Source organism: Lotus japonicus, chromosome 3 (genome assembly GCF_012489685.1).
Source record: "Lotus japonicus ecotype B-129 chromosome 3, LjGifu_v1.2".
NCBI classification, from domain to species: Eukaryota; Viridiplantae; Streptophyta; class Magnoliopsida; order Fabales; family Fabaceae; genus Lotus; species Lotus japonicus.
The window spans coordinates 90,490,593-90,504,364 of record NC_080043.1 but is presented as its reverse complement, the minus strand read 5'-3'; the positions used below and the strand labels follow the sequence as shown (position 1 = coordinate 90,504,364).

Here is a 13,772-nt window from a genome sequence, read left to right as displayed (position 1 = left end):
CACTGACATATTTAACAACGCACCTAACATTTAAAAAATAATTCCGTAATAACCAAAAACTAAAAAGGTTTAAAACTAGTACATATTCACATTCATTTCATAGGCATGCAGAAACTCTACTAATCACTTTTTCTTTACTGACTCTACTAACACAAACAAAATAAACTAAGACCAAAACTCAAAAAAAGAAACACAAAACATGCAACCAAAGCATTAGCACACACAACAAAAGAAAACATGCAGCTAAAGCAAACACATGCAACTAAACCATTAAATTGAAATTGAAAAAAAAACAGCAAAGGTAAAGAAAACTCCCCTATCATCAGCAGAGTAGGAGGACAACACTCAGAACATGGAGAAGGATGAAAACGCATGGACTGCGAAAATGATATAGTCGGGGTGGATGTCACCTTTTTTCAATTTTTTGTCGTGGTCATCGTCATCAGGGATGAAAACGAAGTCCTCCATTATAGTAGGCAGTGCTGGCCTCCAACGTGAACTGTGACGGCGCCGACTAGGCTGAGGAAGAATCGAGGAATGAAGCGGAGAGTTAGCCACCACCTTGGATGGCGGGGAAGCAGCGCAGCTGCGATGGCTACGACATGATGGAAAACACTTTCGGGCCATGATGATTGAGGTTGTTTGAGCCATTAAACCGTCCCAATAGGATAGCTCAAGTGGTAGGAGTTGGGGGGACATATGGGTTGGGTAAGTGAAGGTCTAGTGATCGATTCCTGACGAGTACAATTTATCTTTCCGATGTAACAAAAAATATTTATACCCATTTTAGTTATTACATGCTTAAAAGTAATTCAAATCAAAATTATGTAAACAAAATTCTATTACGAAAATCATATTTCTGGTAAACGTATCCAATATAAATAAAGTCACTTTAACTCATGTTTAAGACTCAATTCTACTAATGCTCCAAACACACATAATATATTATGTTGTGCATAAGCTAACTCAAGTTAGCTCTTGGCTCAATGGTAATGCATATATTTTGCAACTTAATGGTTGGGGGTTTAATCCCCACCCACCAAATTTGCCATATTACGTGTCCATCGCGTAAGATGTTGAATGTGCAATTAAGATCCTTTGTTTCTAACGGTTACAGACCACTATAAAATTTATTTTATCAATCTTTCCATTTTGTGGGGTCTAAAACCGCCACAAAATGAATGTCTAGACACCAAGCTATCCGTGAATCAGCACTAATTAACATTTCAAAGCTCACTAGTCTAAGTAGTCCCTCCCTAGGGGTGTACAAGACCCGGCCCTACCCGCCAACCCGTCCCAGCCCAAGCTTTTAGGGCCGGGTTCAACCCGGCCTGATCATTAAAAGAGACCGGGTTCGGGTTGATCTTTGAGTTACCCGACTTCGGGTAGGGTCGGGCTCGGGTTGACACTCGGGTCACCCGGCCCGTCCCACATATATATTTTATAAAATTTTAATTTGTTATAATGATTAAAATGTGATACATGGTGCTCAAATTTATCTTACCATGTAGATGAGATTAAAATGTCTAACATCTACCTTATGAATTAAATAAACGTTTGTCAAACTATGCACACTTTCATGTTCTAACAAGAGAAAATCATGTGTGTGTATTATGCATATGTGAGACAGGTGAAGAAACGATAGAATCCTTTCAAGTTATTTCTTCCAAAAAATAGTTTCAACTTATAACTCTTTTAGTATGTTATTATCTTTAAATTTTACAATTAGTATCAAATAGTCTTAAACTTATTGTCCCTCGGGCCAACCCGGTTCCGTCCTACATAGATCCGTCCTAAATTGGACCCGCATAATGTCGGGTTGCTTCGGGTCTAGGGACGGGTTAGGGTCTATGAATTAGCCCGATCAATATTTAGGGCCGGGTTAGGGTTAACCAAAACCCGTCCCAACCCGTCCCTTGTACACCCCTATCCCTCCCTATACAGTTCACTATGTTATAATTGTCATATTGAAAGTACCTAGCAATCTTCTATAAGAGCATCTCCAATGCTAGTTCTTATTTCTTAGTTCTTAGCACTATTCATGTGTGCCCGTATTGCCACATGTGTTTAAGCAACTCTCAAGCAATTTTGCTCCAACCATGAGTTCTTAGTTATTAGTGCTTAATTCTTACCACTATTTATTTTGTCTCACCAACTACATTATTTATACTTTTTATTTTCATAAATTAATAAAGCAAAACTCATAAAGTAATAAAGTAATTTGGATGAGAGAGAAATAATTAATATTTTAAGCTAAGAACTCAAAAAACAAAACTCCTTATATAAGAACTGAGTTCTTATTTTTAAGAACTAAGAAGTCCATGTCAGCACCTTCAATGGTAAAATTCTTAGTTTTTAGTTCTTAACTCCAAAATAAGAATTAAGAACCTTGCATTGGAGATGCTCTAACAAAATCAAAATTGAAACAAATACTCCCTTCGTTCCTATTTATAAAAACTAAATGAATGGGGTAGCTTTGTCCTTTTTATTAGAACCAATTCGAACTTCAAGATGCATTAATTACTTTTTGACAACAATACTTTCATTTAATAGAGGTTTCTCTTTCTTTCCACTATGCAACTCATTAATGATAAATAGAAATTAAAAAAAATAAGTTGGGGTAGTTTTGGAAAATTGAGATAAATTTAAACAAATTTAATACTACCAACTACTTTCTTAAAGGACGTGAAATGTTAGTTTGATTCTTATAAATAGGAACGGTAGGAGTATCATTGAACTAACAGGAATGAGGGCTCTTTACCAAATCTCAAAGGTTGTTCACCAAATGAAGCCTGAAAAGCAGAAAAGCCGTATGAGATGCATGAAAATTGAACAAGTACAAATCAAATCAGAAATTGTGAAACTTCAATCCTTGCAAAGGATTTTGAAACAACTATGTAGCTCGCAACCATTTGTTCATTTTTAAAATTGAAAACTAAACCATTCACAATGTCAAACGCTAAAAGCTGAGGACGGGTGAGTGAGAGAAGAGTGTTACATGAGTGAGGCACGGAGGAGGACGCCACGAAACAATGTGATGGGTACTGGGAGTCCTGACCCGGTGCGGTGGAGCCTTGGAGGCATGACACAACGATGGGTCCTGCCAGGCGCGGCGGGGTACGATCGAAGAGAGAAGAAAAACATGAAATATTTGTGAGTATAAAAGAGCGTGTGAGCATGACGACAACATTTGACAGTGGTGTTTGTAGTGAATGAGGGAAGTGCACAATACAAGTGAACATACATTAGTACATTCCCTTAATTTAGTTCGACACGTCCAATAGTTTATAGTGTTGTAGGAGAGGATCCAGATCTCTAGGCAACACTCAACTTTGTGGGGGTTATTAACCACCTCAATCACATTGGTTTTTTCTTAAAAAAAACTTTTCACTTTGAACGGTAAAAAGTCATCATAAAAGTAGTTGTCAAATGGTTTCCCACTTGTCATGTGGTTCGTTCATGTACCGTAGTTGATTTGATTTATGATAGCAGTGGAGTTTTATGAAATCAGTAACAAGTTAAAACATATTATCATAAAAAATTGAAGTTAAAATTATAATTTTGCTGGTGTACTAAATTATAGACAATGTCATATTCCGAGGATAGACAAAACAAAGACGATGTTTTCGGTGGTTCATTTGCAAATTGAGCCACCGTGGTTCACACAAAAAATTATGGCAAATATCTTAAAATACCTCTCTCAAATCGTAATATTCACTTAATACCTATCTTCTATGACTAAAACTTTGCCACACAACCACTACCAACTCTGTTCACGCACCACCACCGCACAGAGCAAGAAACCACTGCCGCACAAGTCTGCAACTACCAAATCATCTCCTGTTCTTCTCAACCTAATTAAGACAAGGCAAGAAAACAAAAAGTTTCACCATTTTACAACTCTGGATCAATTGCTGAATTTTTTTTTTCAGAAATCTTCAAGAACCTAGATGATAAGATGAAGTAAATGAACCCAGATAAAGCATAGAAGGTGAACAGTGGCCAGATGAAGGTGAACTAGAAAATAAATAAATAAAACATAAAAAAATTCAGCTCCACTCCAAACAAAAACAGGAGACCCCTGGTTAGGGCTTGAATCAGAGGTTGAAGGAGGCTAAATAGAGGAGATACACGATGTTGGATCTGGAGGTAGGGAAAGAAGGGGCTCGATGGAGGGGAAGGGGGAGGAGAGAAGGAGGATCTGAGGAGGATGAGAAGGTGGGAGGAGGAGAGTTGGTGGTGGAGGAGCAGTAGGCGGAGGTGGTTCAACGGTGGAGGCTATGTTTTTCAGGAGGAGTGGAGAGAACAAGGCGGGGGTGTTTTGGCCATTTCAACATTTTTGTGTTCTTAATCTGGATCGTTGAATAATTTAATATTATATCCAACCGCTCTGATTAAAGTGAACCACCGTGATTCACTTTTTGAGTGAACCACGGAAGCCAACACCCAAAACAAACACGCGATAGAATCAAAAGTTAAAACTTAACCTCATGCATGGTTAAGGGACAAATGAAGCGTATATTATAGTCACTCAATTACCATATAGTCACTCAATTACCATTCAGTGCGAGCATCATAAGACGATTAGACATTGCTATCAGTCGTAGATATCCCAAACTCACCCAAAAAGATTAAAACTTAAAGACAATATTGAGCACACTCTAATTCCAACCAGACCCCGAGAGATATAACTAGAAGAGAATGAAATAAGAAATATAATCATAGAGGTAATAGAAAAAATGTGATCAATAGAAAAAGAAAAATTATGAAAAATGGAATCAAGATATTTAATGTGAATGCATTAAAACCATAACCCTAAGAGCAACTCCAACCCACAATTTCTTATTTGGTTTCTTAACACACTATTCAGCACTATTCTACACTATTCCTGTGGGTCCGTAGTGCCACATCAGACTTAAGGAACTCCTAAGGAACTGAACCAGATTTTGCTCCAACCCATGGTTTCTTAAATTACTGTTTGAAGGGTCTCACCCGTGTCCCACCATACAACATAAATTAATAATATTTATTTTAACCCAATTTAGATTTAAAATTTAATACTAAAATTAAAAAACCGGTCTAACCGGTTAAACCACCCCCAAACGGGCAGAAACCGGCCATAACCGGTCAATAACGATGGGCTGACCTACTAAGCAGGTCACCCACTATATAAGCCTTCTTTTTCTCCTCACTCTAACCCTAGTCGCACCCTCTGCTTCATCCTCTCTTCTTCTTCCTCTCTCAACCCTAGCACAGCAATCTGGAATCCTCAACCTCTCCCTTCACGCCTCCTCTTCAATCTGGACCGAGACCACACATAGCATCTCCACCGGCCACGCCTCTCTGCTCTTCTCCTTCCTTTCTCCCTCACTTCATCTCCATCTCCCTGGTCCACGCCTCCAAATCCCTTCCAAACAACCTCCACCGCCACCAAACAACCACACACACTCACCACCAGCCACTATGTAGCCTCCACCGCCCCTCTTTCATACGCTCACGACCTGATATCTCGAAAAAAAGCTTCCTTTTTACACATGCAAGCCGATTTGAGGTAAGTTTAACATGATTTGGTTGATTTTCGTTTGTTCCAGCAACTCTTATGTTGAACTTCTCTCATTTCCCTTCCAGATCGGAGGAAAAACGATCGGATCGGAGCTCCTTATCTTCCACACAGTCCAGATCAAACCATTGAAGCTTCTGTCTTTTTTCTTTTTCTTTTTTTCTGTGTAAAAATTTCATCTTCTGTGTAAATTAATCTTCTGAATATTTCATTATAATTTTGTAATAATTTTATTGTTGAATCAAATTTCTGGAATTTTGGTTTATGTTGATGCTGTGTGTTGTTGTTGATTCTGTTTCCTTTCCTTCTGAAATCCGTTGATGTTCATGCTGTGGGTGAGAGAAGATATTATTTTTTTAATCTAAGAAACAAAAAAGCAGAGTTCCTTGTGCAAGGAACTCTGCACTGTAGTTAAGAAACTGAAACTGCCACATAAATCAGCTCCAATGCTGAAAAAAATAAGATACGGTTTCTTAGCAACTCCAGCTGGGTTAAGAAACCAGCGTTGGAGTTGCAGGAGAAGCAAATTTTTGCAAGTTCAGGTGTCCCTAATCTTTCACACATCACGTGGGTAGCATATACATCCAATCAAATGAATACATATTAGGCAGGGCAAGGATGTACATAAAAATATCTAGAGAGTATTGAACAGTGGCGTGCATAGTTATGGATCCAGTTGGAGGCAAACATGAGAGGACAGTACATGACATGAAAAAGAGACTTTTCATGGTAAAGTATATGTTCGAAAACACTGCACCAAACACAGTGCATGTACTACTCCGTTGTATTTCAACTAAGCATTCGGTATTTTTCCCTAGATCGTTCATGTTCGGTGTGAGCAACTTCATACATCTACCAACATTCCACATTAATATAACCTTGTCTAAGTTCATCACTCACAAGCAAAACACACTATATATAAATTGTGTATATGTTGTGTTAAGTATATGCACTGTTAAATTGTTCAATAGCAAATTAACACCTAGCTAGCCACACATACACTTCGATCGTAATGGAGAAGATTGTAGGTGGAATTTCAAAGTTCAAGATTGTGTTCAAAAAGCTTCAAAAGATTTTTCTCTTGCGGGGCAGAACAAATAAAGAGGGACATTTTGCAGTGATTGCTGATGATGGGGAAGAACAAAAGAGGTTCGTGGTGCCATTGAGTTGTTTGAGAAACTCAACATTCGTGAGACTATTGGAGCAAGCAGCAGAAGACTATGGGTTTGATCAGGGTGGTGTACTAACCATTCCTTGCAGGCCTAATGAGCTTGAAATGTTATTGGCCCAGCAATGGCAGCAGCTAGACGGGAGAGGGAGAAATTCTGTGACCACATTTGAGTCGCAGTTGAATTTCTAAGTCTTTAACAAGTTTTGATTTTAGTGTATAGATAAATTTAGAGGTAAATATAACTATTCCACTTCCACCCTGTGTGGCAGAAAGGAATTGAAGTGAAAAGCATGATACGTGATGTGAGGGAAAAAAAAAGAGAAAGAGAAAATAGTGAAAATTAGATAAAAGAGAAGGTTAAGTGTGAATATATCAAAGTAGTCTGATGTAATACGCTGATGTTGAATACTCATTTTTAAATTCAGGTGGAACAGCATCGGAAAGTACATTGGACTCCTTTGTCTTTTCCTATTAAAGATTTTGGGATATTATAGGGGATGACTTGTTAGAAAGTCCTAGATATTCTGAACAAGGGAGAAGATCTAGCTCCACTCAATCACACTGTTTTATTTCTCATTCCTAAGAAGCACAAATTTACTAAGGAATTCAGGCCATTTAACTTTCCAATGTAATTTTCAAGATTGTAACTAAGATAATTCCAAATAAATTAAAACGAATCTTCCTAGATATCATTGATTCTTCCTGAATGATTTCATCTTGGACCCGCCAAATCACATATAATACTATGGTTGCTTTTGATAAAAGACAATTGGCAGGCATGCGATTGTGGGGTTAAGATATAGCTAAAGCATATGATTGAGTTGAACAAGACTTTTTGTTAGCACAAACTAAATATTTTATTTTATTGTGGAAGTTAATGTCTCGAAGTAGAGCAATAAGGTTTTAAAAGAATGATGTTGAGTTCGAATGAAACAACCCCCCCTACTGCATGAAGCCATGAACCACTCTGTGTTGAGTACAACTTGAAGAGGTTCGTTCTTAATATTGATAAATTTGACTATGCATTCGAAGTAGTTGATTGAAGATTGAAGAGAATGAAAATGTAAGTGCCAAATATGAAAGATGACTAAATGTTGAAAGTTACTTGGTAAGCTATTCAAATTGCTTAAAGGAGAGTGAAGATGTTGAAAATCTTAGTTATATCTGACTAAAGGAATAAGGATGTTATAGTTCGAATTTAGTTGAAGCTGGTTTAAATAGCCTTCTTCGAAATGGATATTAAAGGTTGCTTTTTGAAAAGAATTCGAACTCTTAAAGAAGATTTGAAGACCTGAAGTTTGAGTAACAAAATGCAAATGAAGGAAGTTTGAAACAGTTAATTTGTTTTTGAGTTATGTACTTGTATCAAGTGTATGGTATAAGATTAGAGTTATTTTCGGTTTCAAATTCTTGTGTAGGATTAGATCCCAATTATTATTATCATGTATAATAAATAGTAAATACTTGTCCTCAAATTAAATAAATGGTTGATTATTGTTTACTCAAAGCTTAATCTGGGTGTTCTTTTACTTAATTCCAAGAACACCAAAATACAATACATAACTTGAACCTAAACACTTCTTTAGTCTCAGATTATAGGTGTTTCATCTATAACCTTATCCACCCCTCCTTAATGGCTCCCCATGTGAAAAACTCTACCCCAAGTATGATTGAGACTGGGAGATCCCGTCTCTCCCTATCTGTTCATACAGACTTTTATCCAAAGATAGATGCACATAAAGGCTATGGAGAGCCACTCCAAGTACTTGGGTGATTTCCTCATTTGGCCACCTTCTTACTGCAATTTGTGACACACAAAGGAAAAGGCTGTACTCGTTATCTTTCCCTTTAACGAGAGTGGAAGAAAGTAAAATGGCAAAGGTTAGATGACTAATGAAGAGAAATTAGGAAGAAATAACCCAGTGAAGAAACTTATAGTTGCTACTAAATACTAATACCACAAACATAATATTCTCAGTACAATATATCATTAATACATCATTATAGATCAAGTCTGATCATAGATTTGAGATAGGGATCACCTCTACCAGAAGGTGATTGATGTCCCATTTTATCCATCATGCTGGTCAACAACCAAGCAATCAAATGATAGGCACAATAACTGATAATCAAGAGAAAGTCTTTGCCAGTCTAACAGGTCTGCGTGTCAAAAAGATCTCTCGGCTTAACAAACATCATAACTAGCTGGTAGCTTATCTGTCTGCACCAATCCTGCAATTGAACTGAACAATCATCACGGTTGAGAGAAATCCAACTCAAAATGGCAGCACTCCCCAATAAGTTCTAAGATATATAGGACAAAGCCAATGTCACATTATCTGCATAAGCCCCAATCAGCTTCAGTCAGATAAACCTGCCTTTGACCTTAGATGCTCCTTGAAAGCCATAATGTCACCGTCCCAGCGGGTCACAGTTTGATCAGCACACACCCATATCTCATGGGCCACCTGGTTTATGAGCCTAAAATCATGGCTAACAAGCACCATGCCACCGTCCCATTCATTCAATGCCTCAGCCAATGAGTCGATTGTCTCGATATCCAAATGATTAGTTGGCTCATCCAGAAGTAGCAGATGAGGCTGCCTCCAAGCTAGCCACGCGAATATCACTCGACTCCTTTGCCCATCTGACAAGTTCTTCATGGGCATCACCTGGGCTTTACCTGACAGCCCAAACCTCCCAATAGCTGCCCTCATTCTCTCTTCCTCATTTCCAGGGTATTCTTTCATCATAAACTGGAGAGCAGACAACTCCAAGTCTAGCTTCTCAGCCAAGTGCTGGTGAAATTGTGCAATTCGAAGATGATTATGGCGCCGGACCATGCCATCATTAGGAATCAAATCACCTGTCATTAACTTCAGCAGTGTACTCTTTCCAGCACCATTGGGTCCAACCAGTGCAACCCTAGAGTCTAAGTCGACCCCAAAGTCAATGTTTTTGTAGATGAGATTGTCAGGAGAGTAACCAAAAGTCACCTGAACAAACTGCAGAACAGGAGGGGGAAGTTTTCCCACATCAGTAAAACGGAACACCAAAACTCTGTCTTTGACCACCTTTTCTGTAAGTCCACCTCGTTCCATTTTTGCCAGTGTTTTCTCTTTACTCTGTGCCTGGCGAGCTAGTTTTGCTGAACCATGACCAAATCGGGCAATATATTCCTTCATTGAGGCAATCTGCTCTTGCTCCCACCTGTACTGCTTCATCTGATTCTCTTCCAACTCAGTACGTGTCTGAACATATTGATCGTAGTTACCACTGTAGAACTTCAGCTTTTTGTTTTGCATGTGGATAATATTAGTGCATACACCATTAAGGAAGTCCTGAGAGTGTGAAATCACAACCAGAATACGGTCAAACTTCTTCAAGTTCTCCTCCAGCCACACACAAGCTTCCAAATCTGCAAACAGATTAAAAGAAATTGAAATATGTAAAAAAGTTCAAAGATCAAAGATGTAGACACCCCCCACCCACCAACAAAACAGTTAAGAACAACCCGCATATATCAACTAGAAACACACAAAACAAGTAAATGGAATTTAATTTGAAAGTATGACAAGAGAAGTGCCTAACTACCTTCGTAAATATTGCATCAGTTGCACTAGTAGAAATATGCCCCACATTAAACAAAATGATAATGCATATGACCAGACACGAGAGGAGGGTGGAGAAATTTTGCATAACATGATATAAGACAGTATAAAGCATAAATAACAAGAAGCATGATTGGGTCTGGCATTAATGATAAGAACCTTGGGAGAACCACACCACAAAAGCTAGCTGTTGTAGTTGGAGAGCCCAAGGCCTTATAAACCCCACATTAGAATCCCACACTTCCAATGTGGGACTCAAGTCCCATACCTTGCAATGGGGTCCTAACATCCCACCACGCTCCGCAGCCCCGGCGCCCACGCGGGCTGGCTGTGCACTAGCCCCACGACTAGTCCCGGGCGAACACTGCAATGCCGGCGTCACCACCCGCGCCGCTCGTTTGCAGCTCAGAGACATGGTGGAAGGCTCTGATACCATTGATAAGAACCTTGGGAGAACCACACCACAAAAGCTAGCTGTTGTAGTTGGAGAGCCCAAGGCCTTATAAACCCCACATTAGAATCCCATACTTCCAATGTGGGACTCAAGTCCCATACCTTGCAATGGGGTCCTAACAATTAATGACTCCAAATCAAACATGACGATGTGAAACATCTACTATACCATTCAATACGGAAGAAATCCCAACACGGCAACATTCATTTTCCAAAATGGTTAGAAAGGATGAAATAATTATCAATGCTTTTATTTGAGATATAATATGACTCAGACAACTTAAAGCGTCAACAGAACCTTTACATTAATATAAAGTGATCCAAGCAAAGATGACTTTCGCAACCAATTTAGGGCATAGGAACATGAGGTGATAAAAATTATTCAGACATTTAATAAGAGATTTCCTTTCTAGGGCAGGGATGATACCAAGATGATTAGTTGGTTCATCAAGTAGAAGAATGGTTGGGTTGATAAATAAAGCTCGTGACAATGCAATCCTCATTCTCCAGCCACCAGAAAAATCACGTGTCTTCTTTGCCTGCATCTCCTTGTTGAAACCAAGACCATGTAAGATTTCAGCAGCACGCTTTTCTGCAGTTGCTGCATCTAGAGCTTCCAATCGTTCATAAACACGTTCAAGGTTTTCACCACCTCCATCTTCCTGGAACCAAAATTACTCAAACAAAATTAGCAAGCCATCAAATAGCATAAACGAGAACAAAATCAGATGCTTTATTACTTCAAAGTTCAAAGATTAAACAAACCTGTGCCGCCAAAACTTCAGCTTCTTTCTCCAATCTCAACCTTTCCTCATCACAGCTTATGACAGCTTCCAAAGCAGACATATCAGAAGCTTCAATTTCCCTGGTAAGGTGATAAATATCCATGTGCTCAGGAATTGGAAGTTCTCGACAACCTATCGCAGTAAGCAGAGTAGACTTCCCACAACCATTTAATCCAAGTAAACCATAACGCCTGAAATCAATTCAAAACAAGTGCAAACATCGGTAAAAGCCCCAGGTAAAAGTTATCGCATCATATTCACGCCAATTGCGTAATAACGACAAACCTTCCATAATTCAGCTCCAATTCAGAATCAACTATAAGATCATGACCATGGAAGGTGACTGATAGAGACTCTATCTGCAACAAAAACAAAACCACCAAAGGCGTCAATACAACAATTACCATTTTCAGCATTAACAGTCAGTCATTAGTTATAATAGATATGGTAGGAATGCCCTCTTACAGCACAAACTTACAATGTTAGTATGTTACCTACCTTGAAAGAATTTGTACTAGGTGAGTATTTGGCCTTTGGCAACATGGTAGAATGCCCATGATGCTACAGACCCAGCTGCTCGGCTAGGCGCTCAAATACGTTCACCCAAGCTAGCAACAATGAGCTACAATGTAAGACTCACTAAACCAGCAATGTTACTTCACAGTTCACACCACATTTTTTATAACCCATGCATCGTTATTATCAAGCTTAATGTTCACAGTTCACAGTTCACACCACATTTTAGATAACGCATGCATGATTATCAAGCTTAAGAAAATCTTAATCAATAATTAATGAAAGTTCTATATAGATTAAACCCTAATTTTCACAATTGAGTTCAATTTTGTGCTATCTAGCAACTGTTATCAGTGATTGCCATACAATTCAAAACAAAACTCGCTGAATGAATTCTTAGCGATGGATGAGTTTGTGGCGGTTACTTACCCTAATATCTCTGGAGAGAGGGTGGGAGCAGAGGACGCCGGTGCATGTGCGATCTGATATGTGAATATCGGCGACTGCGTCGGCGACTTTGTCTGCAGCTTTGGCAGAAACTGCGCGGGCTACGGCGGCAGCAGCAGCCTTGCCGCCTCTTTTAGCGGCGGCGGCGACCTTCTTTTGTGCAGCCTTTTTCTTGCTGGCCTCGGACACCATCGTGGCTCGGGTTTCGATGCAGAAGGAGAAGATGATCGGAGATGGATTTATCGGAGAGAGGGATTGGGAATTGGAATTGGAATTGGAGGTTGATGATGGTGGTGAGAGTGGAGTTTTGAATATGTATGTAGTCTCTAGAATCTGGAGAAAAAGGGTGCGTGATTGCGTGGCTTTCTTCCACTGTGGTTGCGTTTTGGACGGGGCTCTAACCAGGAAGCAAGAGATTAGGTGTTACCTAAACCAATCAATGTTTTGTTGGCATTATGAAAAACAAAAGTAAGAGAATGAAATAGTATAGTAGTAATTTATATAGTTTTCTTAGTTGGTATCAAATTTTTAAATCATGTTATAATTGGATATGTTTCTAGGAGTTTATATCAACTAATGGTTAGTTGATTCATGAGCTATATGTCTAATTCTCCACTTAAAGTTTTGTGAATTGAAATTTTTTTATTGTGAGAAATAGGTTGACGAGAATGTGAATGTTTTCGATTTGAACAAATTATAGAAATTTGTGAGTATCTACTAACTTAAAATGCAAGGTTCAATTGCACTGTTCATGAGTACCATTTTTTTTTGGTTGCACTTGCCAGATATTTGGGCCTACTTCAAATTTGGGCTGCATTGGTTTTGATAGGGTTAGCAGATATGAACCCTATCACCTTTCTTCCCTTTTTGCTCTTGTGAATCGACTTCTGCTACCTACCTTTGTACTATCTCTGCTTTGCCCTTCCTGTATCACCATCATCTACGTTGTAGCCGGCCAAGACCCCTCTCTGAACATCATCTCACCTCATCCCCTTTTGCTACCCTAGCTATTGCATACGCCCCATGTACTCTACTCTTCTCTAGGTCGTCCTTCTTGTATCCCTTTGCTGGATTTTTGCATAAAGCTGGAAGCTACAACCCTCGAAAGTTTACATATTTCCTTTGCACGGTTCAAGCTTCGATGTAACTCTCCATCTGTGATCTATGATCTACACCCACCCTAGATCAGAAAGCCAGCTCTTAATTCTTCTTTACAGGTTGGTTGATTT

At 38.9% G+C, this 13,772-nt stretch overlaps 2 protein-coding genes across 3 annotated transcripts; one reads left to right on the top strand and one right to left on the bottom strand.

Annotated features, from left to right (window-relative positions):
- The first annotated feature begins 6,517 nt into the window (after positions 1 to 6,517).
- Positions 6,518 to 7,253, top strand: LOC130742994 (auxin-responsive protein SAUR71-like). The gene has a single exon (XM_057595103.1). The coding sequence runs from the start codon at positions 6,573 to 6,575 to the stop codon at positions 6,918 to 6,920; it is 348 nt and encodes a 115-aa protein (XP_057451086.1). The 5' UTR covers positions 6,518 to 6,572; the 3' UTR covers positions 6,921 to 7,253.
- A 1,401-nt stretch (positions 7,254 to 8,654) lies between these two features.
- LOC130747243 (ABC transporter F family member 1-like) lies at positions 8,655 to 12,991 on the bottom strand. Of its 2 annotated transcripts, XM_057600114.1 has the most exons (6): positions 12,526 to 12,666; positions 12,079 to 12,188; positions 11,866 to 11,939; positions 11,561 to 11,771; positions 11,223 to 11,457; positions 8,655 to 10,149 (listed from the first exon to the last, which is right to left on the bottom strand). In XM_057600114.1, exons 2-6 carry the CDS (start codon positions 12,121 to 12,123, stop codon positions 9,092 to 9,094), a joined length of 1,623 nt encoding a protein of 540 aa, XP_057456097.1. In that variant the 5' UTR covers positions 12,124 to 12,188; positions 12,526 to 12,666; the 3' UTR covers positions 8,655 to 9,091. The 2 variants fall into 2 exon arrangements, with proteins under 2 accessions (XP_057456097.1, XP_057456096.1); XM_057600113.1 differs by lacking the exon at positions 12,079 to 12,188 and having other exon boundaries at positions 12,526 to 12,991.
- Between the last annotated feature and the right edge of the window lie 781 nt (positions 12,992 to 13,772).